The 27,988-nt window shown below is 46.9% G+C and overlaps 3 protein-coding genes across 3 annotated transcripts; 2 read left to right on the top strand and 1 right to left on the bottom strand.

The window, feature by feature from the left end:
* Positions 1-1,071: 1,071 nt before the first annotated feature.
* tfb1m (transcription factor B1, mitochondrial) lies at positions 1,072-27,613 on the bottom strand. Its single transcript, XM_056427035.1, has 8 exons — positions 27,564-27,613; positions 26,439-26,588; positions 25,659-25,810; positions 25,349-25,457; positions 24,692-24,843; positions 24,172-24,291; positions 3,101-3,228; positions 1,072-2,212 (listed from the first exon to the last, which is right to left on the bottom strand). The coding sequence occupies exons 2-8, from the start codon at positions 26,572-26,574 to the stop codon at positions 1,957-1,959; spliced, it is 1,053 nt and encodes a 350-aa protein (XP_056283010.1). The 5' UTR covers positions 26,575-26,588; positions 27,564-27,613; the 3' UTR covers positions 1,072-1,956.
* On the top strand, positions 10,498-12,798 carry LOC130201869 (claudin-20-like). The gene is made up of 2 exons (XM_056427037.1): positions 10,498-10,661; positions 11,289-12,798. Exon 2 carries the CDS (start codon positions 11,483-11,485, stop codon positions 12,206-12,208), a length of 726 nt encoding a protein of 241 aa, XP_056283012.1. The 5' UTR covers positions 10,498-10,661; positions 11,289-11,482; the 3' UTR covers positions 12,209-12,798.
* LOC130201868 (zinc finger protein 862-like) lies at positions 22,871-24,140 on the top strand. Its single transcript, XM_056427036.1, has 2 exons — positions 22,871-23,710; positions 23,884-24,140. The coding sequence occupies exons 1-2, from the start codon at positions 22,966-22,968 to the stop codon at positions 23,988-23,990; spliced, it is 852 nt and encodes a 283-aa protein (XP_056283011.1). The 5' UTR covers positions 22,871-22,965; the 3' UTR covers positions 23,991-24,140.
* Positions 27,614-27,988: the final 375 nt, after the last annotated feature.

The raw sequence follows: 27,988 nt of genomic DNA on the forward strand, positions 1-27,988 counted from the left end.
AGGTGTGGGAAGAAAAGGTAAATCCTCAAGAGAAAAACAAAGAATCTGACTAAAGTGGGACAAGGTTATTTGAAGAAAGCGCTTTCCTGCAGGTTTGGGTTTCATACGCAGTGACGACGTGTTGAGACGAGCGAGCTTCCTGTTGGGACATTTTCAGTTAGCTGAACACAGTGAGAGTCTCCAATTAGTTTTTATTGACCTTATTTTCATTTTCTAATGAAGCTTGATGACTGAAATGCCCCAAATGGTTAATTGAAGGATGTTTGTGTGGGAACTATATAACCAGAGAAGAGAACCGTCTCTAATCTGAAACAGCTGCTGACATGTTGGCTCTACATTACATCACAGGAGGCGCTGCCCAGGTGGGAGGTGAATGGACTTGAATTATGGTGCTGAAAGCTTTTGTAATATTCGCGATATAGCAGCAAATAGGGACATGATTTGATGTTTCATGCTAAATTAATGTGTAATATTTGGGATACGATGACTTTTGAGGGCATGCTATTCTATGACTTTTATACTTTCTTCAACATACTATACTATGAACTATTTAGAATTTTTTTAAAATTACTTTATATAAATGTTTTTCTTTCACATAATATACTTTCAGTATACAATTATTTGACTTGTCGACATTATACTATGATTTTTTCCCACATAGTTGAACAACTATGACAATATACTATAACCTTCAAAATGACATGATGTCAATGGTGAATATGGCTGACAAGCAATGAAGCCTTCAGGGAGCAGAAAGCTAACAATTACAAGATTTTGGCAAAAATAAAAGCTCATAACAACCGCGTGTGTTTTGGTTAGGGCCACCGAGGCTTCTGGGTAACACGCAGCATCATGGCTGCCATCACGACGGTCCTGCATGTGAATCTGCCGTGTTGATCTCATGAAGGCCTGATTGTGGTTGGAGATTAACGCCCACTCGTCATCAAAACTGAGTGGGTTCTCCCTCTGGCAAGTCAACATCAGGCTGCCATCTGCCTCCCTGGCAGGCGCCGGCCGGCCGTGTTCTGCGGGTGATAATCTGTTCTCGCTTTCAGAAAGGAAGATTCAAAATTGTAATAACTCCTTTATTAACATAAAACCTTAAACAACAAAAGTGTGGTCTGATCTACTTAACATACATGTCAAATGCTGTATGATGCACAGTATCATGGACTGAAATGGAAATTGGTTACATTTGGTTAATTGCAAATTTTGTATAAATATATTTACATATATAGATAGATAAATATATATAAATAAATATTAATATAAATGTATACATATTTATGTATATAAATATGTATACATATTTTTAGATATATAAATATATTTATATATGTAAATATATATATATAAATATATTTGTATATATATATATATATATATATACACACACATGTTTATATAAATATATATATATGTGTTACTGTTAATACCCTGTTCATGCCTATAAGAGTGTATTAACAATAACAGTCTTTCTAGAGGTACAAAAATTCCAATTACTTTCCTCCCTTGACGCTCCGTCTCCCAAGTGGCCTGGATATGGTGCTGCCGTGTTCCCATTTTATAAATCACTCTGAAAACACTGACAGTTCTTCCGGGTCCCACAGAACAAGATGTTATGCGAGTTGGATCTGAAGTCAAAATTTGGACATAAAGAGATACTCACTCCTAAAGACCTACCGTTTCTCTATTCTCCCAAATACACATGAATCTGTTTTAGGATCCGATCTAACCCACCCAGGGTCTTTATGTGCCTTGTGGCTCGAGTGTGTGTCCCAGGATTTCCACTATAACAAGTTACTGTTGCTGCCTGGGTGCAGGGAAAAAGGTTTAAAAAATGCATGCACATGCCAGGTGGAAATGTCAAGGCTAAGAGCACTGGCGTCTCCCCCCTGTGCCAACAGAGGCTCTTACTGGGCTACTCTTGGTTTCCATACTTTGTCTATTTTGTATTCAGTAGGGTTGTTGAGGACTTGGTGTCGTGCCCTTTGTTTTATTCCTTAGCTTGGAGAGGCGTTTCAGTCGCAGCTCCTCTCTGAACTCGTAGCTGAGGAGGCTGGGCTCATGGGCGCAGAGATGAGCGTAGGCGTCCACCAAGGCCCTGAACTGGGGGATGGCGAGTTCTGTGGGGCGTAGAATTGGGTCCACGTCTGCTTTCTGCATCATCTCCTGCGTCAGCTCCGGGCGACACACCTCGGGGAACAAATTTCTGAAAGGGAGGGACAAACGTGAAGAAACGCAGGCACCGATTCCTTCACTCGGGTCGCTTTGAAAATCCTGACGATCGTGCAAGATTAATGACGTTGTGAAGTTTAAACGGAAGGAAAAGTTGATTGAAATCACACAAAAGGCTCGAGCTGCTCATGAATTGTTAATTTGTTCCACTGCCATGCTCCTTAGTCACGGACACAAAGCAACATTAAGACGGCAGCTATCATTTAAATGTCTCATCTTTTCTGAGAAGCTCCCCAAAGTATTCAATCTAGAAGGGGGGCATTTGTTTTTTAAAGTACGTCCCACTCTTCTCCTGGTCCTTCCTCTGCAGGTTGGAGAGCGAGAGCTATTTCCACTCTGCTGGAGCCTCCTCTCCGACCCGCGGGAGTTACATAAAATATGCTGCCTCGTCCTCCTATGACACCTCAATGACTCATAATTGCTGCTCTCTTTCCCACAACCAGTGTTCTTTTGTTTTCTGGGCCTACGTACACTTTCTGAACGGGGGCGAGGGGCCGCCGTGCACATGCGCGTGGGCGCGCACAGAAGCCGCTCCGAGATGTTCAGACCTTTCCACAGAACAGAAAGCCTCAAAAGTAGTGGCTGTATTTGTCTGAGTGCTGTGTGTGTGTGTGTGTGTGTGTGTGTGTGTGTCTGTGTGTGTGTGTGTGTGTGTCAGAAAAACATAAATCAAAAACCATTCTAATTAACGACGAGATGAAGACGCAGCTGTCAGAAAATGGAATGAAGAATGTAGAGAGGGAATAATAGATGAGGACGAGGCAAGATTAAAACAAAAACAAAAATTTCAAAGAGTGAGAGAGAAGAGAGAGAGGACAGAGAGAAGAGAGAGAGAGAGGATGCTTTGTAGAACTGTGCTTACGCCACTCCTTTGTGGCAGTGCTTCCTGCGGAACTGGAAAACGTTCCTGACGACTTTCTCCACCATCTTGAAGGGCTGCGAGATCTGGGGCTGAACCAGAGGGGTGAAGTGAACTACTCCCACGTCCACCTACACACACACACACACACACACACACACACACACACACACACACACACACACACACACACACACACACACACACACACACACACACACACACACACACACACACGACGAAGAGAGAAGGGGATATCTCAAACCTACTTTGCAAAGAGCTAATGGCAACGAAGAAAGTGGCAAGAAAAAGCAAGAGAGAGAGAGGCAACACTGGAAAGAAAGGTTGGCTGACAAATGGCAAGAGAGATACCAAGCTCTCCAGAGAGAGGGAGAGAGAGAGAGAGAGGGTGAAGGGCTCAATACACTGGGATAAAAGAAAAGAGTGGAGGCAGAAAATCTGATGACGTGGCTTTCTGGCGAGCCGGTTCCCGTTGCCACAGTAACACCTGTGCGATGGACCAGAGCCGCTGAGCTTCTTCATACCTGCCTCGCTCCCCTCGTCTCTCGACCCCTCGTCTCTCCGTCTCCTCGGCACCAGTGGACACGGGGACCGTGAGCTGAGGCACTTTCAAACCATCCGCCAAAATAAAAATGTCGGCCCGTCGGTCTTTATGAGCACATTCCAAAATACTGTTTATATTATTTTTCTGCAGCATTCCGGAGGGCCAATGAAAAAATTGCAACAAATATAATAATGACCTTTCTCAGACTTCAATGTCATTATGTTCATAGCGCTACATCGATTCAGATAAACAAAAGAAGAATAAACACCAAGAAACATAAACAAACATAACGATCATCATGGGAAGGAGTTGCCCTGTGATGGAGAAGAGAGCCGTGATGTGACCTCTTCAAACAGATTGAAGCTGAGATTAAAAAAAACTTACATTTAGCTCTTTCTTTGAGAGGGAGAAGAGAAGAGAAAAGGAGAGAGAGAGGACTATTGAATGCTTTTTTTAGAAACTTGAATGTCCAAATCAACGGCAGCTTAAAATCTGACCACAACTCTAACTTCTAATGTAATAATTTAAATAAATTGTTCAGAAGTCAACGTCTCGGTTGTCCTTTCCGAGACTCCTTCCCCTAAATCTTGAATAAATATTGTGACTCCTCCCCCTTTTTTAGAAACTTAAATGTCTACGTTATAAATGAAGCTTCGAATCATGATATTTTATGACCGGCAATGGCGCCATATGAGCTCGCCGTCTTTGCTTGAGGAATCCACGGACCGCGTAGGTATTATAATATTATAAACAGACCACTATGAACCAGTAGGCTTTGCTTCCACTTCCGTCATGATGAAAACCAGTGCGATGAAGATCAGAAGACACCCTCGTTCAAACGCTTGAGAGGAAAGGCGACCACATCGAACATCTGGAATAACGAGCCCATCTCCGGCGTGTGGAGATGAGGTCGGGTTTATTATCCCCAAAACAACTCGCGGATCATGATCGTGAGACTGTCCAACTTAAACCTCTGGCAGCATCCAGGGGACAAGCTGCCGGCTTCGGTCGGAAAGGCTTGAGCGTGAAGAATTAACAGGAAAATAATCCTCATTTTCCTTCAATTCTCTTTGTTTTTGTGTAAACGGCCTTAATTATCTTATAGAACTGTTTTAACTCCGAAATAATTTCATGGAAAAACTAACAAACTGCTAATCTACAGGCAACTACTGAAGTCCCCTTTGGGCTCCTAGCACCCCTGGCTGTGAATCAGTGAGCTACAGGAGAGGACCCGCTGGTGGTAACCGTAGTTACCGATCCTTCCCGGCAGCACTGAGCTGACCCCCGTTGGAGTCATGGTGGTATTCAGCCCGTCGAGGAGCATCTTCAGGGGCGCCACCGGAGAGATGCTCTCCTGCGTGTGGACCAATGGGCAGCGGAGCGCTCGCCTGTATGTCTTTCCATAGATGGTAATAGCTTCACTTCCCTCATGAGGGAGCGCCGTGAGGGACTGCTCTCTGATTGGCTGAGCACACTGTGCAATGGGGCTCTGAGGTATTCGTAATATGAATACCTTTCATTACCCTTTGGTGCTTTTTGGCTTTGAATGCTTCTCGAGATCCCTTCCTGCAGCGAGCTGAGATCATGACACGCGTCGACGCGAGCAGCTCCCGTACCCCTCCGGATGGAGAAGAGTTGATCCGAAAGTGGAATGTGGCGTTTGGACGATGAAGGACGCCGCGACGGCGTACAGCGGAGGAGGCGGAGGTTGCGAACACCGAACGTGTGCAGGGATGTCGACGAGAGGCGGTGAACGTGAATGTTACACGGCGTGTTAACTCAAGAGTTACACGCAGGTCAAGCATGTAATAACACACACCCGCAGGCCTATTCATGCACACACACACATCCCTCCACAAGTAACATAAAGGGACGTCCAATTCAGCTCGGCAGCCCTCCTGTTTAAACCCACGTGCCCCGGGGAGCTGGAGCATCCTCCAGGATTGTATTTCTGGATTGTGTGACTCACTCACAGCTGCCTCTTGGGGGGGGGGGGGGGGGGGGCGGCGTCAATAATTAGGGAAGGGAAACCTAAGCGTGAAGGATTCCTAATGAGCCGTTTAGGTTCCCCGTGCCTGTGAGCACCGGCGCTCCCGTAAAGCGCAGCACTATCTCTGATCAGATCTATAGATCCACGCGCCCCCGGGGCTTCCTGCCGCAGTGGCTTCCTGCCGCAGTGGCTTCCTGCCGCAGTGGCGCTTAACGGGACGAGGGCGGTCTCGATCTCCCCCGAAGGCTCCGTGCAGAGGAGGCTCAAAAAGCTCCCGAGTCCAGCGTGCGATGGAGGAAGAGAGGCATGTTGTCACGAGTTCAAGTTGGAGCTGCCGAGTAACTTCACGTTTAACTCTGGTGTGGAGTTTTGGTACGTTTGACACAATCCGACGCCGACCGGCGACTTCGCGGTGCTCTGGCGGCGTCGGTAATCGCCTCGGCTTCCCTGTGATCGCTGTAGTGTTCGTGCTCTGAGCCTTTTGGTGGCAGCGTAACGCTTTTCGAAAGACAACGGCCGTGCCGCGGGCGTCGTCGAGGGCGTCGAGCGCCGCGGCCGACATCCTTTGGATCAAAAGACGGTATTGTGACGATCCACCCCTCCCCCGCCTGCCACATCGACACGCTGGGATTCTGATTGAGATTTGATCTGCGCGTTGCGTAACGGCCTCCGCCGTGTGTCAGGAAGACGCGGTAACAAAAAAAAAGGGAAGGTCTTTTAATTTCAGTTTCTGCCGGAATAATTGGGCCCTTTATATTCTGCGCCGCGTGATTTAAGAGGGCGGCGAGGGGGAAAAGTCGATATCGGGACTATAGAGGCGGCAGCATTTCAGGCGTCATGTTGTCCGAGTCACTTCGCTGCTATGATTTATGTGTGGCCTTGATGCACGGCTTCACCGGCGGCCGCGGAATATCTCCCGCTCCCCGCCATTAATCCTTCCCCTGATAACCTCAGCATGCGAGGAAAGTCCACCTTAAATCGTGCACCATCACCTGGGTACTCCATTGAGGTGCTATGAACATGGCTTCACTCCCCCCCCCCCCCCTCCCCCCACGAAACCTTAAAATACGTTGCATCTGCTCCGCGATCCTGAAGTGGGGCAGCAGACTGACTTATTACCTTCACATTGAAAATGCGGAAGGTTATGTTTTGATCGCCGTGTATTTATTTATTTGTATGCGTGTTATTCGCGTAACAAAAAAAGTTGGAAACCGAATCACATGAAATTTGGTGGGATGATTGGTTATTATCCGGGGACCATTTGATTAGATTTTGGGATTGATCGGGTCAAAGGTCAAGGTCATGAAAAAGGTCAACATCTTCTTGAATCACATGAAATTTGGTGGGATGATTGGTTATTATCCGGGGACCATTTGATTAGATTTTGGGATCAATCGGGTCAAAGGTCAAGGTCATGGTCATGGATAGGTCAAAATCTTCTTTTTACCATAGCACGGTCAATTTGTATCCAATTGGCATGCAACTAATGCCAACATGTTCATAATTCAATGCCCAATCTTGTGATATGCGAAGGTATGCGCTCTACCGAGTGCCCGTTCTAGTTGATCCTGTTTCACAACCGTCATACCTCTCCCTCGTTCAGGTTCTCCTTCGGACACTGTGCAACGCAGACGAGATGGAGAACTCTCCTGCGGTAATCATTTGAGCAACACATCGTATTATAGGGCGAAAACAACGTGAATCATTACCACCAATTTGGCCTCATTAGATTGTTACGCAAGGATCGAAACTCAAAGCTCATGAAAACGATGCTCCGACTCTACATCTGGCTCATTTGACGAGGGCTTTTTAGAAAAAGTCTTGAAACAATGTGCATAGACTTTGAATCTGCTTTCCTCCTGATGTATGTTACACTAAATAATCTGATCGACACCTCGCACATCCTCACTAAAAAGAAGGTATTATAGATTCCCCTGCAGGGTTTTTCCTGGGTCAAAATGGGTCTTCGGCGATCCCAAAAAAACACTGTCTGTGTTGCCATGTCAACGTAATTAGCAGACATCTATGTATTTTTTTTTGTTTGTTTCCCATCGCAGACTTTTTTTTGCCTTAGGCGCTCGGGAAAACGGCTTAGGCGCGCGCCCACATTTTCTCTATGCAGGAAAAACCCTGCCCTGGTTGCGAGAAAGAGGAAAATATGAGCGATCTCCATCTAGAAGTCCCACGTCTGCCACTCAAGAGCTTTACTGGCCCACGTAATTTGGCGAGACGCCGTGGTTACGCTGAGAGGGACGTGACAAATTACCCTGCGCTACCTGAACCACCGAGACGTGCGCCTACATAATGGCAGGTCCTGAGAAAGAAAGCCACGTCGAGCCGGGGGAACACGGGAGAGGAAGGCTCAGGGCGATCCTGCAAAGGGAGGACGAGCCGCATGAATCGTGACAATACCTTGAGGAGACGACCTCCATTCCACCAGCGGAGGGAGACGGCCTCTCGGAGAGGAGGAGGCGGCAGTCGATGCCGGGGCCGATGTCGCTGGAGGGGCTTTGGCTTCCTGTGCAAGCGGCGCTGCGTATTCCCCACGAAGCACAGAGGACGCTCAGGACCGTCGACTCGTCTTTGACGAGATCGGCTCCTCGGAGACGCTCTGCCGTCAAACAGCTTGAACTTTGCCCCCGGATATGTGACGTTGACTGGACCAGCGGGGACGGCGTGGGAAACATTGTTTTTTTATGCGATATTCAAAAACCTCATAAAGCCCAGTCCATCGCTCGCCTGGGAGGGGGGGGGGGGGGAGGGGGGAGGGGTCGTAAATGAAGCCGAAGACACCGTCTAATCACATGCTGACCCGTATTATCTTTGGGGAGACTGGACCCGGGCCCTGCGCCACCACGAGATTGCATTGACGGCGACATCACAGCTATCACGCGACACCTTGCCCCTCGAGCACGCGAACCAATTACGCGAGGGAGGACATAAAAGAGGGAAATGCAAATTGAGCGATAAAAGCCGCTCGCGTGGGCGACAGGAGCGCCGCTGGTCCGGCTGCGAGGCTAAAGAGGTCTGCCGTCGGGTGATAAAATAAAAAGAGGGCCCGCGCTGATAACAGCCTGCGATGTCTTCACACATCTGCACTCCCTGTGTTTTGCTCCTCTCTCCTTCCATCTTTTTCTCTCCTTTTTTCCATCCGCTCGCTCGATAATCTATTTATTTATCTTACTCCCCGCAGAACAACACCAGCATCGGCACTTAGGATCTCATCGTTTTTTTTACAAGGAGACGCGCCACACTGTAGGAAACGGGAATATTCCTCTTCCTGCTGCAGTGGCATCGTCGTGCTGAAGGTCGGCGCCGGCGCCACAGCGGGGGGGATGTGGTGCATCGCCCGCATGCACATGCCGGCCAGATCTCATCTGAAGAGAGGGTCTCTCGGGGGAGTTTACAGGGAAAACAATGGATGGGGGAAAGCACCGGGCCCAATAAACAAACAGATCAATAGCTCAACAAATCAAAAGCTACCTGCCCGTCTCCACGTCCCTGTGGTCAACGCCTGGTCGTTATATACGGATAGGCAGACTTATTTCTCGCAGCTGGCTGTTTTTTTGCCGACGCGGCAAAATGAATAGCAACACACGTATGCGTATCCAAGGGTATCAGGTCTATTCTTCCTATATGATTTTTTCTTTTCTTTCCCCCCCTCTCTCATTTTGTCCTCTTTGTCATTCATGAGTCCGGGCCGCCGGGCCACTCCCTCCCTTGTGGCGTGTCCTCTACAAAGAAGCGAGGGCCGAGAGGGGAGCAGCTGGGCGTTTTAGGCTCCCGCTGACTGATGCCTGACGAAGACGAGGCCCCACAGGGGGGTCACTTTTGGCTTGGCGGGGTGCACATGCTCCTCCGGACCAACACAGACACAAAGCTTCGTACACGCAGCTCATCTGGCCAGAACGAGAGCAGATCTGTCTTCTGTCTAAATTAGACTCCCCGATCGTATCAAGACTTTGCTTCTAGGTCCTTATCTTTAAAAAAACAGCAATGTGGCGTTATGATTACGAAGCAGCTCAGAAAATACACGGTAACAATTCATCCTTAATAGTCTTATTGAACAAATATTGCTGCTCTTTGTAGCCTGTTAAATAACATTCTGCCAAATATATTATGAATAATGTTGCCACTAATGTTTTTCGTATCATTTAAGGTATTTTTTAAACATGGGAATGAAAACATCACATTTAGTATTAAGTGATAATAATTAAGTATTACCACTGTTCTTTTCACAAATTCAATGAGGCTAAATAAATAATATTCAAAATAGACAAACTCTGCTCACTGTAGAACAATAATAACAATCGGAAAAATTAAATAAAACAAACTACTGCATTGTAGCTGTCCCGCCCTGGAGTAATGTGTACAACAACAGCAGCTCACAGAGGATTCTGGGATTACTGAAAGCAGCTTGGACATTGTTTCTGAAATGAGTGAATAAATAAATACAATCAGCGAGCTCCGTTCACGTATCCAGAGGTGAGGACGGAGGCGGTTTAAACCGACCTTTACACATGAAATCTAGCCAACTAATGAAGATAAACCTCATCGATTAAACAGAGAGGTATCCTGATCATCTCTCCGTTAATCAAACGGAGAGGAACACGATGAGGTCCGAGCGCGCACGCCAGAGGAGACGGCACAGGTGCGTTCAGGTTCTAAAGTTGTTGTGAGGCAGAGGACCGCTGCTCTACACACACACACACACGAGAGGGTGGGTGTGTGTGAGAGAGAGAGAGAGCGAGAGAGCGAGAGAGCGCGCGCGCTCTGGTTGTTTCTACCCGGCTGCGGCCAAGCCTGTGTGGTCGCATGTCCTCTCTCTCTCTCTCCCTCTAGCTTTCTATTTCTCTCTCTCTCTCTCACTCCGCAGCGGAGACCATGGGCGGCTGGACCGGAGCCGTGATCCGGGCTCAGCCCGCCGCCTCTCAGTGTGCGCCTGTGTGCGTTTACAGGAATCACTGCGACCGACGTGACGCGTCCGCGCCAGCTCTGCACCAGCCGCGGTAAGGGACCATCCGACACCGCCTCTCTCTCTCCGCTCCTCGGATCGTTAACCGGCAGCAGGCGACTCCGCCGAGCATCGAAATCATTCCGTCAGAGCCTCAACGAGATATGTATTGATGCACAATGCGGCGGCTGGGAAGTCCGACGCAATTCTAATCACACTATTTTTTTGAACTGGTGAAGTTTAATTCTAGCCGCAGACATAATTGAGTCAACTGGTAGTATTACGTCAAGAGGACGTTGTGTGACTGTCAAGGAGGTGGGCTCAGTGTATGAAAAGGTAAACAGCAGTGGCGTTAAATCTGAGTGCGGGGAGGGCACTGCAGCTTTAAGTCCACACAGATATTGAGCGTTGCAAATACCACAAACTCATTTCTGCCTCTCCTATAACAGCTCTGAGGGGCTCCGGGAAGGAGAAAATGCATACATGCACAGCAACAGCAGCGTTCGGCTTACCCGCTCTATAGTCAGCCACAGCCGCTTGGTGCTTCACGCTCGCCCCTTTGTTTCCAGCCAGGAAAAGTCTGTGCTGGTGTTAGGTGAATGAGAGGTGGAGGGGGGCAGAAGGAGGCAGTGCGTGGGGGACCCACTCGGTTCCATTTCTCATTTCCGTCTCTCTCCTCCAGTCCAGCGGAGCCGCAGATGAGGAGTTGAGGAGCTATAGGGATTTGATTGGCAGCTGGAACGCCACCGAGGGAGGGCAGAGCGAGAGGCGGCCGGGCAGCGGGGTCGACGAGCCGAGCTGGCGCCGGGCGGATGCTGCCTGCCGAGGACCAGCGCTGAGGAGGAGGAGGAGGCGGCGTCAACTTGAAAAGGGAGCATGGCATCCACGGGCATGCAGATATTTGGATTTGTCCTGGCGCTGTTGGGCATCATGGGCGCCATGGTGGCCACGCTGCTGCCCAACTGGAAGGTCAGCGCCGATGTGGGCTCCAACATCATCACGGCGATCTCCCAGATGCAGGGCCTGTGGATGGACTGCACCTGGTACAGCACGGGCATGTTCAGCTGCACGCTCAAGTACTCGGTGCTTTCCCTGCCTGCGTACCTGCAGACCGCCCGCACCACCATGGTGCTCTGCTGCGTGACGGCGGCCATGGGCCTCTGCCTCGCGTCGCTGGGACTGAAGTGCACGCGCTGGGGAGGGGGCAGGCGCTCCAAGCGGCACGCCGCCATCGCCAGCGGCGGCTGCTTCGTCGCCGCCGGCTTCCTGTGTCTGGTGCCCGCCTCCTGGTTCACCAACGAGGTCATCACCAACTTCCTGGACTCCTCTGTGCCCGAGAGCAATAAGTTTGAGCCCGGGGGCGCCGTGTACGTCGCCTTCGTTTCGGCGGGATTCCTCTTCGTCGGGGGGTCCATCTTCTGCATGTCCTGCTCGGGTAAGCGGCACGGCCCCCATGACCTGATCCGGCTCCCTCCCCCGGACAAACTGCTGCTCCAGCAGCAGCAGCAGCAGCAGCTGCTCCAGCAGGAGCTCCAGCACCAGTACTGCTCCCTCTCCCCGCTAGACAATAAGACCGGCTACAGCCTGCAGGACTATGTGTGATAACGCAGCGCTCTGTACACTAAAAGAAGACCAGTCTGAGAGGGGGAGGGGGAGGGGGGGGGGTGTTACCAACACGGCTCATTCTACACAAGAGGGGGATGGGGGGGGAGAGACATACAGGCAGACAGAGAGGAGGTCAACAACTTTGACTTAATTTCCCCCTTCCCCTCTAGCTCGCTCTTCTTCCTTTTTTTTGTTGGTCTTTTGCAAGCACAAGCAGTGGAGGAACCCCCCCCCCCCCGAGCGTCGCATTAGAACAAACTGTGTGGATGTGTAAGGCGCCGGGACGCGGTGCCGCAGCATCGGAAAGGAAGCCGAAAAACAAACGCAGACGTCCTTCATTGGTAAATCACAGAAAAAGCTCCCCGGGGATCGGATTAAGCAAATAAGGGAGCCTCCCGTGTCGATTTTTATGCATTTCTTTTTTTTGGCCCCCTCGCCAAAGGTTTGAATTGAAAGAAAAGACGCAATCATTTAGCTGCTATTTACAATCGTGCGTAGTTCCCTCTCAGCTGACAGCATATCGCCTGAGAAACACCTTTCAATAGCAAAGCCGTTGTCGTGTTTTTCGTATAGCCATCCACTAGAACGCCACGAGGAATTGATGGAAAACAGATATTCATATTTTTGTTAGCTACTAGAATGATGTTGGTATTTTGCCTCTGAAGCATGCTGCGTGGAGCCTGTGTGTGTGTTGATGCAGCGGCATGCCCGGCAGCAGACTGAGCCACGACATGCCTGTGCCTGAGAAGCTGTAGAAACATTACCCCGCTGTGACTGTTCACAGAGGCCTGTCAGGAGGAGGAGACGTGGACCACTGGGCTTTCAGGCAGAAGATGCAGACAAACAGTGGCCTGCTTGGGGTGGGGGGGGGGGGGGGGGATGAGAGTGATAGAGAGGAATTGATAAAGAGAGAGATTCAAACCTTAAGCAGAGTGGATTGTCTGATGTGCTGGTTTTTTAAAACAAAGATAACATGTTCATCATGACAAAGACACACTGCCTGCTCCTCACGACCCCAGACACACTGGCTCGTGCTCTTGTGTGTGTGTGTGTGTGTGTGGGTCGACGGTAAACACTCGCCAGCTTGTTTTTTGCATGTGCTTTTCACTCCCGTCATCCTCCTCCACACTGCCATGGAAACGGCATTCAAATGTCTGTATTGTCCGAGGGGTGTGTGTGTGTGGGTGGGCGTGCATGTCACTGATTTGAAGTTGTTTAAGGGGGGCATCTTTTCTGTTCTCCCAGAAGCTTTAAAATCAGAGCTCTTGCTCACACTGCTTTCACTAATCCCCTTTATTAGCCTGTTGCACGGTAGGAGGGCGCTCTCCCTCGCTCTCCCTCGCCCCCCCCTCGCTGCCCACTGCCATGGCGTCAGTGCCCCGCCAGCGCACGTTTAATGGTGCAGTGGCAGAGAGGCTAAGACGAGTAAGAACAAAAAGGAGAATCTTCTCGAGTCGTGGTCGCCTGGGTAGCTGTTGTGGCGAGGCAGCGGGGAAAAAAACAACCTTTGAGTCATTCTCCATTTGTGACTTGCTTTCCAAGTGCGTCAGCAGAGCGCTGCCAGTCTGCACCTGCAGAAGGTCTCAGTGTCTTAAATTGCAGCCACTTGACTCTGCCACCATTCCTCATGTTTACTGCCTGTCACTCCCCCTCCCTCTCTCGCTCACCCCCCACACTCCCTCTGTCCTGTTTGTGTCACATCTATGTCACATGAATGTGATTGCCGACAAGAGAAAGCTCATGCATGCTGAAGCGCACACGCACACACACACACTCTCTCTCTCTCTCATAAACATGCGGCCTCCTGGGGGAGAGCAGATGGCTGAGCGCCGCTCGCCACCTGCAGGCTGCTGCCGGCCCACCACGGGCCCCTCGGCGGACACCGCAGCCGGCCCTGGCAGCCCTCTCTGGCCCGGGCTTTTCTACCCCGCCCCCGACTTAGCCATCTTCGCCCACCACAGAGGCCACGGAACTGGCCTCCTGACAACAACCCCCTGCGCAGGCACCATAACCAATGCAATAAACAAAGAAGAATGTGCCATGTCATCAACTGATACAAACACGTTATGCGTTTTGAGAATGTGCCAAATTGTTTCATGGCGACGCATTTCAATTCTGTCCGGAGTTTGTTCTGTTTCATTTTTTTAATCGAGTTGTTTGTACGTGAATTATACATCAGCAAATGTTTTATGGATTCGTGATTTGTTCTCAACCAGATGCTTGTGTGCAGTCCAGTGCAGCTTTCGAGGGTTATTTTGAATCCTCCTTCTTTTTAATTTCCCAAAGCACAGCAAGACTTTACAGGGATGAGTTTCATTAAAAAGACACGTGTGGTATTTTCTAAATGTTTTTAGTTTCAGGAATTCTGGTTAGTTTGAAGTGTGTGACAACTGTACCCAAGTATCTATGTTTGAGGGGTTTCTTCTTCTTTCTTTCCAATGAGGGATCAGGATTCCCTCCGATTGTTTCAATATAAAATACAATATCATGTTCATACCATATCTTCTTTATAAGAAGACTACTCAATGCACTTTTACTTTTACGGCTGAGCATTCCAAGCTCCCTGGACCAGTAGGAATACATAATACAACTGGCACTCTGGGGAGGACGTTGAAAAGGGAACGGTTTGGTTTGTCTTGATGATCAGCAAGAAAATAGGAGCTTGAGATTTCTCTTTTTTTTGGTGGCTGTGCAGTTCGATCATCAGCGCGCAATTTCATTAGCTTATAAACCGCCAGAGTGCAAAGTGACACGGTCCTAAAAGTCTAAAAGAGTTACAACTCTCCTGCATATACTGTACCAAGACGTTGATTTATAATTTTGATAACTGCGGCTTATTTTTGTGGATGCTTGAGCACTTCTTACTTTGCCAGAGCATATTTGTGATGATTAATAGTTCACAAGTTCTGATGCAGTCGTCTCAATGTGCTTGTGCAAGTAGTTCTATTTTTTACCAATAAAACTATTTTGTGAAAGCAACATGCCTGTATGTGGTCAGCGTGCGAGTGCTTGCGAGTGTGTGTCTGTGTGTGTGTGTGATGATGATGACGGAGATAGCTTTCATCCTCCTGCCAGATCTACAGATTGTTGGACTGTGCAAGCTGTGCCGAGTGGAGCAGACGGGCTGCTCACGCGCAGCGGCGCCCGGGAACAACGCCGCGCCCGTCCAACATGCTCGTCCATGAACATTACCGTGTGGATCCTTCAGTGCCACAGCCGGCCTCTGATAACCATTCCTCACTGGAGAGTGTATCGGATAGAGAGCCACGGGTTTACCGACAGCCGGCGGAGCAGCTGATAATCATGACAGGTGAATGGAAAAGAAGAAGCACGCCGGGTACGAGGTCGTTGTTCACGAAGGCTCAAACAGATTAAAGCTCTGCAATAAGAAGATATACGCTTGATAACCTAGCAGCGAATTGTTGTGTAGAAATTCCCAAAATAAGTTGGTAATTAAAAAACGGTGTGTCCATAAATATATATATACTTGTATTGGAGATGAAAAAGATCCGTCAATTAATTGATTAGTGAATCAACCGAAAAATTATTTGAAACTATTTCCGTTCATTTTTAAAGTAATTTTTCACGAACTGGTTCCAGCTCCTTCATTTAAGGGTAAGTTGCTTTTCTTTTATGCAATTATAAACTTAATGTCTTTGGGTTTGAGCTGAAATAAACAAAAACTTTGAAGGCATCCATCTGAGCGTTTAGGAAATTGATGGACACGTTTCACTCTCATTTCCCAGTTGATCATGAAGATAATCATGAAGATAATTGGCAGATTAATTGATAATGAAAATAATATGTACAGCCCTACTGAAATCTATATATTTTTTCTTCTGTACAATGTCGCGCTCTACATGTCCAAATCCTTAATAAAATAAAAAAAGGGGTATTATCAAAATAGTTTTAAAATGTTATATTTTTACAGGAGACATGCATTGAGAGCCTGAAACATTGTTTTTCTGAGACATTAAAATATAGATATCAGCATTGGCCTTGAGGATCCGGTTATGGCTTTTATCCACAAAATAGTGAAACCGGACCCATGCAAACATATTAAAAAGAGAAATTAAATATATATGTACATATATATATGAATATATAAAAGATCTTGAGACAAACACCCCACCCTGGAAATGTGTTTCATCAAATTGGCTTTGACCGTGCAAAAAACTAATTTGCACAACTTCCTGAAAGACGGCGTCTTCAGCCTGAAGCAGAGCTCGTTTAAACTTTAATATCGTTGTCACATCTTGTTGCCCATACACTGGATGCTGCGCTCATGTGCTCTCCAAGTGAATCGGGGCTCTCGTTACAGCGGATTGGAGTGAGAATGTGCTTTCCTGAAACAAACATGGATTATTCACGCCTCCCGCTCCTTCTCGGTTACGCAACCAGAGTGCAGATCAAATAAACTACTCCTCTCGTGGGAAATAGCGCGAATAAGATCTGCTCCTCGGTGTATCTAACCTACATTTCCCATCAAAGGCTCTCACCCCGAGTTGCCGCGGCGACAGATCCAGAATGTGCAGGGAGGTGAGCGCTAACCCTAACCCTTCCCTTTGAACTCCACTGACAGATTGCGCCGCCGGCCTTCTTGACCAGCGAACGACCTTCCCAAAGATCTACCGCGGGAAAAGAGCCGAGAATGATTCTCTCTCTCTCTCTCTCTCTCTTGGGAATAATAGCAACGACCTTGGCGGAGCAGCTAACTGCTGAGAAAGGCTACGGAGATGACAACGGAGGCTTGTAGGGAAAACAATACTCTGACAGTTCAAAGGAAGCCCTTTAATATTCCAGCTTGCAGCACACGGGCGGGACGCATGGCTGGGAGCAATCGGGGAGCTGGAGGGGAAATGATTGAAAGGTGGACACGGAGGGTTTTCTTTGTCTCTTGAGGAAGATCAGAGGAGAGATTGTTGTCTTGTATTACACACAGTGTGTCGGTGAGAGTGCAGCAAGGCGATAATAACGCAACAGCACACTTTCACACACGGAAAAGGTCGATGCAAATCTTGCAATTGTCAGTTTAACAATTTGTTTTCCTTTTTCCTCTGATCTGAACAAAACCTCATCAACAGACCCGCTACATCCAACCTTCACCGTCAGTCCTCTGAAAATCACAGTGCATGAAGTTTAAAATAGAGCGTTCCAATAACCCTTCACGTTAATAGCTAATCGATGAATGCCTCCCACTGGGGCGAAGCTTCATTTATTATCATTACATCGTCGCATCAATAGCAAGTTGCTCATCAGAAGCTGACCCTGACTTTATCAAAGTCATCTTTATTGTCAATTTTCTATTTGTTGAACATACAGAAAATCACAAGTATTTTAGTTTCTTTTGTCCGACAAAGTGAATAATAGTAAAAAAAAAGTGCTAAAGTGATAAGGTTTATTAGTGCGATATAGCCAGGGTTTTTAGCATTAGTCCTTAAATACCTACATATCCTCCTGGCATGCTAAACAGAGCTGAATTTGCTAAACTGTGAACGCTGACTGAGCGAACCCGGCACGGTTGCCTTGTGAGGCGGAGCAATAGATCTCTGGAGATGTTCCATAAGCCAACCTCAGCATTTTGTTTAAGGAAACAGGAGGAGGAGGAAGAGAAAGAGGATTTTTCTTTTTTGTTTAGCTTCTTTTTTTATATACCTTGGGTCGGTGAAGTATCGAGACCAAGCCTTCGGGCGTTTAGCGCGCCGGCACGAGTCATTGAAATAACTTTGCAATACAGCGTTTGACCCCATTTGCGGGACAGGAATAGGCTTCGGAGGAATTGTGTGCGTGTGGAATGTGTCCGGCGGTGGGAAAGAAGCTCCTCCGAGTTGACTCTCACTCTTACTGGGCCACTTCAGGTCACCCAGAAGATATCCATCACTGAGGCGGGTCTCATTAGACCACCGACAAATGGAAATAAGTACACCAGCTGCTGACACTTTATCCATAGGGGTAAAAAGACACAATTACATTTTTAAATACAAAGATGTGCTTGTGTGTATCCGCTGGATTTTTACGGCTAAAAGTCTCCCTGACAACCGCAAGCCACAATGGATGCTCAATGCAGCGTTAACACGTTAAATTGAGGCTCTGCTCATCTGGCCCGTGGTTGACGACTGTGTACAAGATGAACATCTGTAGGGCTCTCCTCGTTGATGGCGGAGTCGGCCATTACTCAGAGGGGGCTGACAACTTGGCCCAGACAACCATCTGCCGGGGGTACGCCTCGCTCTCCTTTCAGATCGATCTCCGTCATGAACCCGTCTTCTAGCACTCTGTACCTGTATGGAGGACGCTTTTCAGTCCGCGCATCCTTTTTCCAGCTTTTATTTTCATTCCATACATCACATCCAGACTCGGTCCTGTACGTATTTTTTTTATACATCTGTGGTTTCCCTCTTCATCCCCATCTTCTTCCTCCAACTCATCCTCTTCTACTGTTTTTTTCTTCCCACCTCTATCATTTAATATCTCAGTCTCCCGCTGCTCACCTTCTCAATGCCTCCTTTCCTTCCTCACTTTTGCTAATGACTCGCACAGAGAAGGCAGGTTGCTCGTGATGAAGCATATATTGCACGACTTATTAATATCGCCCGGCCTGTGACGGACACAAGTTGATGTTAATCACATTCTGCCAAGGAAGCAGAAAGGTAGGGGCAGAGCGATGAGCGAGTCAATACACTCTTCACTCTTTGAAAATCAGCTATTTTCTATGTAAAGAGGCAGCGAAGATGAAATTGGATGACTGGATGTCCGTACGGAGGATGCGGATGCTTGATGGCAGCGTGCGCTCCAACACCCCTTGACCCCCCGACCAGAATACAAATGAGAAATGTGTCTGTGTCTAATGACTAATAACTAAAGCAACAGCACGGGAAGCAAATTATCTTCTCAGTTCAGTTCCGTAAAGACACCTTTTCGAACATATGTCCAGCTGTGAATGACAGAGGCAATTTAAAGACGCCTGAATCCGTCCGTCTTGAGAATTAACAGGAGGATGGCGACTAATAAGAAAAGGGAGGCAGGTGTGATCTGCAGCGGGACAGACCTCGGAGACGGCGAGCCTCGGGGAACACCATCGAAGCAGCCAATCGCTGCTCTCGGAAAGCTTCACGGGCAATCTCAGTCACTCAATGTGACACGAGAGAGGTGCGCACCGGGGGCGAGAAGAACAAGACAGATTCAACTGAAAGGATAAGAGCCTATCTGCCCACCGCAGTCAATATGGGCCCCGGCAGCTGCTGATTTATAATGGATTCAACATTTCCCTTCTCATTATCCTATTAGCTTGCACCGCACGAGCTCCTATAGGGTCAAATCAAACAACCAATCACACCCGTATGTCTTCCCCCCCCCCCCCTCCTTTATCTGAAGCTATTTTCTCATCATGACTATTTGGGACGGTTCAGTGATTTCATTGCTTTTTCTGTGGCTCTTTGTGCCTCGCCGTGTGTTAGATTATACGGCGTTAGACCACTTTTTTCCACATTCCACTAATTGCAATATGTGTCGTATCGCACCTGCTGCTGCAGATGTTATTATTGTTGTGTAAGAGAGTCCAAACCAGTGGCATTTTGTTCTTTACAGAAATGTCCGGAAATAACGGAACAATATGTGGCTGGTGGACCAGTGCCAAGATGGCCACGACTCCCTCCCTCCCTCGCAGCAGCAGAACAGAGAGCCCTCAGGTTATATAATATATATATATAAATATATATATTATATTAGTGATGCAACGGTTTATAAAGCTCACGGTTCAGATCAGAACAAAAAACGCAGCTAATTTAACTTTTAGAGATCACGTATTACGTTCTTTATCCCATCGATAATAAATGATGATCCATATTGGCAGATACAGATCTCTTTGTTGTTTGACTATACAGCAGCTGGTCTACAAGGCTTCAGACTGTTCGAGTCCAAAAGATCCTCTGAACAATCTGAAGTCGGTGTTAACCGTCAAAGATTCTAAAAGTTATCCTTTTACTCTGTTACAGTCATCTATAACCATTATATCATAAAAACCATTAAAATGGTTAAGAAAGAAAACATATTTTTATGGATTCTAACAATAACGCAATATTAATATTCACTGAACAGAACCTGAAAGCATTATGATGGAACTCCGTTTGTTGGCTGTTTTCGGTGCTGCTAACGTCACCAGCTTCCCTCCCGTCGATTGAAACACGTTTTGCTTTTTAGAAAAACATAAACGTCGATGTCCTGATCGCATATTTCACTGAATGTTGCCGGATACCGATCGCCAGTAAAACTCTACCTCACAACCCGCGGTTCACCTGCGTGCAGACCAGTGAGGGGAGAGCACTATACACGTGTACAGCAAGAGGTGTATTTATGTTGTTGCAATAGTATTCTGTATATACACTACCGTTCAAAAGTTTGGGGTCACTTAGAAATGTCTTTATTTTTCAAAGAAAAGCACTGTTTTTTCAATAAAGATAACATTAATCAAGAATACACACTATACATTGATAATGTGGTAAATGACTATTCTAGGTGGAAACGTCTGGTTTCGAATGAAATATCTCCATAGGTGTATAGAGGCCCATTTCCATCAACTATCACTCCAGTGTTCTAATGGTACATTGTGTTTGCTAATCGCCTTAGAAGACTAATATCTGATTAGAAAACCCTTGTGCAATTATGTTAGCACAGCTGAAAACAGTTATGCTGGTGATATAAGCTATACAAACTGGCCTTCCTTTGAGCTTGAAGTTTGAAGAACAAAATTAATACTTCAAATAGTAATCATTATTTCTAACCTTGTCAATGTCTTGACTATATGTTCAATTCATTTGATAAATAAAAGTGAGTTTTCATGGAAGACACAAAATTGTCTGGGTGACCCCAAACTTTTGAACGGTAGTGTATTCTGACAATATATAGGTCAGCTGTGCAGACGAACCACTGCTTCAGAAGTCTATATAGCTGTGAGCCCCCCGCCCCACTCACCACCCTTTAATGTTGTCCCACAGATCAGGCAGGACGTTTTTATTGCTCATGCAATTACGCTGTGTGCCCCAGTAAACAATGCAGCGCATAGAGCGTTTTATGAATTATACAATGAGACATACTAGAAAAAAAGTGCCTGCACATGCAGAGTATGATAGCATTAATAGACTCTGCGTGCTCCCTGATCTCTTATGGGACACCGGCAGCGGGAGGCCTGCTCATCAAACAGCCATCATCTCTCCTAATGATATTCAAATTAAAACATTTAGTGGGGATCGCTGGTCTGCGTGTGCACGTGGGAGGCGCCGATTCATCTGCAGCTCATGCACGCCCAATGCGTCTCCACTCTGTTTATTTTTTTTATATCTGTACCACGTGCACGCTAACACGCACACAGGCGTGTGCACATTTCCCTACACAGACCAGCATGCATAAATCCATCAAGCTCCAGTTTCACATACACATAAAAATGAGATATTTGAGAATAAAAATAAAAAAATGAAGAAAGAAGTGTGATGAAATAATCATTGGGAGCCATCTCTTCTAAGAGAATGAGCAAACAGCACTGGTCCCATTCACTATGCTGCGTTTCCTGCCACACAGGAGGTTAAATATTTACCAAGAGTGGGTCTCCTAAAGAGCCATGGCATCTTCAAGGGACCCGCAGTGCATCTCTGACATCAAACGAACACCTATCCTTTAATTCAGGAAAAGGAAAACATGGTTTCATTTGTACAAAGATGTAAGAGAGCTCCTAAGAATTGAATGTCTTTAATCTCAAAATCTATCTCAGCGGAGCAGTCTATGAACCACACTGATGTTTCAAATCACAGCAGTACTTTTAACAGAATGTTTTAATGTGCCCCGTAGTCCCACTATAAATCCCTACCCAGGAAAGAAGAAGAAACCTTTTGTATTGTCTGATTACATAAGAGTGAGTGTCTTTCTTTCACCAGCGACACACGCACATGGGCTGAAAGGCGCAGTGAGAGAAAAATGGTCCGAAAAAAAGAACTAGGCCCTCATTATAAGGAGCAGTTTGATTGTGCCACATCTCAAATACCCACCAGGCATCATTACAACCTAGAAAGGGTCCAAAGACAGAGCCGAGAAGACACTGATTCAACACAGCCGTAATGAAGCCTGAGAGCCAGAGGAGAGAGGGAGCGCTGCTGGTGGTGACATGATGTTGGACTGTGACCTGACGAGGAGCAGGGCTAAAGAGATGTGAGGAGATTGAACCCTTATCCCCTGGTAGGTTAAGAGCTGTGAAATAATAACGCTTCCATCTGCCAGCCTCTGATTCAATACCGGTCTGTAAGGTCGAAATCATTGCTGTGTGTTTTTTTTTTTGACGTGGTAGAATTACATTTAAACATATTACGGATCATGATCAGGGCTCCAGACTACGACCAAATGGTCGCATTTTGCGCCTAAAAATAGACACGGTGCGAGTAAATTTTTCATCAAGTCGCAACTGCGCGACCAGTAAATTAGCAGATTATTTATTTTATTTTTGTTGCTGACAAACTTGTTCTACACTTCAGCCCACTATAGTTAGCGGTAATGCCTGAATGACTCGATTGCTAACCGACATTAACTCCAGAAGAAGAAGAAAGGAGACGAACACCGAAGAAGAAGGCTGGCCTGTGTGTGAGCGGGGGATTGACAGCGGGAAGGGGGGGAGGGGTGACCACTGTTATAGGCTAATGTGTGAAAAGAGGCGGGTCTTGGGGGTTATCGCGCGAATGAAAGATTTGACATAGCGGTGTCTCCTGTAGACAATGGCGAAGCGGACTATCAGTTCGTACTTTCTTCCTAAACCTATAGAGAAGACAAATCCTGAGAATGAGTCCGACTCAACTTGTGAGGAAACGGTCGTGGCGAAAAAAGTCAACAAATTCAGCTTTCGCGATGAGTGGCTGCGCGAGTTCACCTGGCTCAGGTATTTCAGGGAGACCAACTCAATGAACTGTACATTCTGCTGTCGATTCTCACAACATGCGGGGAACACAAACTTTTCTGATAAGACTGGCACGACACAATTAAAACACGACACGCTGATCAAACACAACGCCAGTCTCAAACATAAAATGTGCCGCGACCTGTGCAATGAAAGTGCAGCTCCACTCAGAGTCGCATTTAGAAGAAAAGAGGCTGCTAACCAGTGCGCCGAGGAGGCCGAATTGCGATTGAAGTTTAACACGGCGTATTTCATTGCCAAAGAAGAACTGCCCTTTACGCAATTTAAAGGCCAACTTGATCTACAAAGGAAGAATGGTGTCAAACTAAACGCAACGTACAATAACGACACAGCATGCGCACAGTTTGTTGGCATCATCGCAGATACACTGAAACGGAAGACGTACGAGAAGATTAAGGACGCTCCTTATCTGTCAATCATGATTGATGGGGACACAGATACGTCAACAAAAGAGTGTGAAATCATATATGCCAGGATCCTGCAACAAGGGAAACCAACAAATGTTTTGATTGGCCACATCGAAGTGCAACATGCACATGCTCAAGGTATGTTTTCTCTCAAATTATGTTTAAACTCAATACAGTAAGTTCTGAAAGAGTTCTGTTGTGAATGTTTTGCAGTTCATGAAGACAAACAGGCACCATAATGATTAAGCTGTTAGGCTGGTGGTAGGACTAACACATAAATAATTGTGCACAATATGTAATTTCATTTTAAGGTGTATATGATGCCACCAAAGAGGCCTTCAAGAAACTGGGGACAGAAACAGGGTGGTTAGACAAGACGGTTGCCATCACGCACACAATAGCTCGACCGCATGAATAGAAGGTGCGCGCGTAGCGCTCAAAAATTTTTTTCGCGAGCACCCAAGACCCATTTTGACCCAGGAAAAAGTGCGCCCCTAAATTTTCGCTTGCGCCCCTAACATTTTAAGTTAGGAGCGACTGTGCTCCTAGTTAAAAAAGTTAGTCTGGAGCCCTGATGATACAGAAAAATGTAATCCTACCTTTGGTTTTGGGATGAAGGCCCGTCCGGGGATGGTGAAGCAGTTGTGGACTGTGCAGAGATACTGAGCCATGATGGACAGACGGCTCCTCTGCTTGCTGCCTGTGGTGGCCGTCAACCGCTGGATGGAGAGGACAACGACCAACACATTAGGAGAGCCGATTCCATCAGACCAGGTCTGTTGCTTATAGTGGAGGCAAACATATGACATAAAGACCAAAAGCTAGAAACAAAATGTTTTTAAGTGGTACCCAAGTATGTTATGTGTTTTTAATAAAAAAACAATAGGCACGCATCACACTCCGCATGATTTGACTTGCCTAAATGATCCAAAAAACTCATTCTGACAATAAAATGAGACATTTCTTACACACTGTTTTCATACAGTGGTGATTGCGTTACGTAAGAGAAAGATAAAGCAATGAAAGGTTTGTTTGAGCTCTCAGCAGCTGCACAAGACAAAAGCATCACGACAACAAATAAGGCCGGAAAACTGAAACATCGCAACGCTGTTCACGCACCTCTGCGACCTCTTTCTGGAAGGTTAGGATGAGTCGGGTGCGTCCGTAGACGAAGGGCCCCGTTCTGTTGGCTATGTTCTCCAGCCACTTGATGATGAGGGGGGTCGAGACGCTGAACGGGAGATTCCCAATGATGTGAAGGTTGGGCGGATCTGTGGAGCACAGTTACACTCTATGGCAGGGGTCGGGAACCTATGGCTCGCGAGCCATATATGGCTCTTCCGGTGACGGCATTTGGCTCCCAGACAATTTAGAGTTGAAAAAAATTAAATCTCCGCCCGCCCCCCCTGTAATTTTCTCTATCGCGCCAGATTACAGCAGAAGTAATTTAAGGTCCCTTTTTTAAAGAAGTCTTTGTTCTTTTATTAAACTAAATATCTGTTATTGATCGTATCTACACAGCAGTCATTCCTGTCTCTACGTGACACCTGTCTCTACCTGCACCCCCCCCCCCCCCCGTAGCATCATGCAGCACCAGAAGTCGCATTAAAAGCAAGACATATTTAATTTATTATACGTTAAAAATACTATATGGCTCTCAATGAAATATATTTAGAAATATTTGGCTTTTATGGCTCTCCCAATCAAAAAGGTTCCCCTGCTCTATGGCATCACACGGGACCGCCGTGACAGCGTACACAAGTTCATTCCTCTCACCTTCCTCCCACGGCTTCGAGACATTTTCTGTGAATCCTCTGTCCATTCTGTAGGTGAGTATGTCACCGTGGACAATCCTCAACATCCCCGGTGCCGCCTCAGACAACAGCTGCGGAAGGGGAGACGACATTAAATGAGAAAAAATGAAAAGGTGGTCGGAAACACTAAATGGTCATAAGTCACTCTGCAGGTGGCGACGGGTGGTGCAGTTGATTGAGTGGCAACTGAGAGGTGACGCAGTTGAAGCCTTTTCTGCCGAGTGACCTTGTGACCTTGAGAATGCCTGTATCGTTGTGTCTGTTGAATTTACCTTCAGCCCCGGGATAAAGCGTGAATCCTTCTCCACCACGAGGACCTCTGACACCCCGGCATTGAGGATGGAGCGGGTGAGACCGCCGGGACCGGGACCCACCTCACACACATGGGCGTCCCTCAAACTGCCTGCCTGACGCACAATTTTGTCTAAAAAGGTGGAAACGAATGACCGACTCAATAGGGAGTTTTTGACAATGTTTTTCTGCATACATATGTGAATTACATACCGACTTAGTTCAACTTGGGAGTCATAAAAATAGCAGCGTACTCTCCAATCAACTGGCTTCATCAGCCTTGGGTATCTAAATTGAGATTAATAGCGTGTGATGTTACAATACTTGTCGGCCTCTGGGTGATGAAGATGAGGTGGATTAATCTAACAGTCACCTTGTCCAAGGGCAAGAGAGCAGATCAGACCTGCACTGCATCACTGGTAATTATATTACGGCTCAAGCTCTGCAAGGGCTGTAAACAATCGACTCGGTCCATTCACATCTGAAAGGGGTCTGCTCCACATCGGCCACACAGAGAAGCCTGTCCGTTTCAATGCCTTATAACAAGGTGAGGTGGAACTGTGTAATCAAGTGCTCAGACAAAAAAAAACATTAAGCCCCCGAGTGCAGACATGGCAACAAAGAACAGGAGCACGCAGGTATTGGTGCACTGCAGATAAAGAGCGAAAGAAAAAGAAAGGATTGCCTTTGCAGTGCATTTTGCATATATTTCCCATGCCAATAAAAGAAGTGTATTGAAAGGAAGAGTGAGACGGGCTGACCTGTGAGTCTCAAATCAAACAGAAAGTTCTGGGACAGCTGTTTCTCAGCTCGCAGGTTGTACAGCTTGAGGAGCTCGCCTACAGTAGGCAAGGGAGGGAGACGGAAATACGCCAGTTTCCCCGTGGCAGCCATCATCCAGGTATGAAACGCTGTGGGAAAACAAACACACAAAAGGTGAAAGGGGAACACTAGGATTGCACAGCTTCCTCAGCAGCAAAGCGATTCAGGAGCTGGCAGCCCTACACATCCTGAAAAGGGCTACATGTTGGTTGTCAGTAATAGTCTTTGCAAGATTCTGTGGGAAGTACAATAGGTCTATTTTTTATTTTTTATATACAATACAGTGTTGTATTGTACAGGTGATGTGTTTAGGGGAAGGTATTTTGACATGCCTCTCTACGAGTCGGCTCTATACTAACCTTTACATTCAAATGTATTGCCAAAGGACACAGTGACACACATTGTAATCAATTCAAATGACTTCTTCATCAGGTGCTGGATTGATCACTGCTGAGGCAGTGATGGAAGGTGGACTCTGAACGTGAAGGGTGACGGATAATTTGATCTCGTGCACCACATAGTGGTGTTATGACGGAACACAAAATGACCGACATGAAGACATAAATCAAGTGTTTAATGGAAGACCTTGTCCCTTTTCCACCGACCTAAATCTAAACCAACCCTGATCCCTAACCACTTTTTTTATGAGAAGCTTTTCCTGACCCTAACCCTGGCATGGGGGGGGGGGGGGGGTCCGACTCGAGTTGAACACATTATGAAAGCACGTTTAATTTCCTATAGTTTACGGCAAATACTTTTTGCGACATTTGCTGCCACGGCAACCCGAAACATTCAGTCAGGAGGAAGTGAAACGACCGTAAACTGGAACAAATAACTTTAAATGTAAGTTGCCGGCAGACCGAGCGGTGACAGTCTGACACGGGTCGTTAGCATTGCAAGCTAACGTTAGCTTCATGTTTCACGTGCCGTAGAGGAAGGCCTCGGGCCTCAGTGAGTTCAAGCGGAGCACTTGTCTCTCATGAACCGAGGTAAGCCCGAGGACACGCGACAAACGGAACATAACAAGCACAGAGGGCGAAGAAAGCGAAATCCACGTTTCTTACCGGTGCCGTTTTCCTCCCGTACGTTTCCTCATTCGTCATCCCGTTGACGTCTGAGTATCCAATCCCACCGCGAGAATTATAATGTAAGCCAATCAGATCTAAGAAGGCGGGGTTTTGCTTTGCCCTTGAAAACCCGTCTTTTGTTGATGTAATGATGCGTCAAAGCCACCAGGGGGCGACAATTCACCGGTGATGTACTTTCTTTCCAGTGAACACACAAAGTGCAGAATTGGTTGATGTAGTTAGTCCTTAAAACCCTAATTCATAGTTACTTTCTGAGTCAATATTTACTCTCATGATGTTCCCTTTATGAATGCAGCATCAGTGTGAAATACAATGCCATATTCTGTCCATGTACATAATAAGAATGTAAAATAAAGAAATGTACACTATTATTGATCCCAAAGGGGAAATTCTTCTCCGCA

The sequence above is a fragment of the Pseudoliparis swirei genome, chromosome 11 (assembly GCF_029220125.1).
Source record: "Pseudoliparis swirei isolate HS2019 ecotype Mariana Trench chromosome 11, NWPU_hadal_v1, whole genome shotgun sequence".
Lineage (NCBI taxonomy): Eukaryota > Metazoa > Chordata > Actinopteri > Perciformes > Liparidae > Pseudoliparis > Pseudoliparis swirei.

Excerpts from the sequence above, each read along its gene's own strand:
- LOC130201869 (XM_056427037.1), top strand. The coding sequence starts at position 11,483 with ATGGCATCCACGGGCATGCAGATATTTGGATTTGTCCTGGCGCTGTTG.
- LOC130201868 (XM_056427036.1), top strand. The coding sequence starts at position 22,966 with ATGGCGAAGCGGACTATCAGTTCGTACTTTCTTCCTAAACCTATAGAG. Across the intron at positions 23,711-23,883 it reads GCAACATGCACATGCTCAAG|GTGTATATGATGCCACCAAA; the intron begins GTATGTTTTCTC and ends TTTCATTTTAAG.
- tfb1m (XM_056427035.1), bottom strand. The coding sequence starts at position 26,574 with ATGATGGCTGCCACGGGGAAACTGGCGTATTTCCGTCTCCCTCCCTTG. Across the intron at positions 25,458-25,658 it reads GCTTTATCCCGGGGCTGAAG|CTGTTGTCTGAGGCGGCACC; the intron begins GTAAATTCAACA and ends CCCCTTCCGCAG. Across the intron at positions 24,844-25,348 it reads CTCGAAGCCGTGGGAGGAAG|ATCCGCCCAACCTTCACATC; the intron begins GTGAGAGGAATG and ends TGTGCTCCACAG.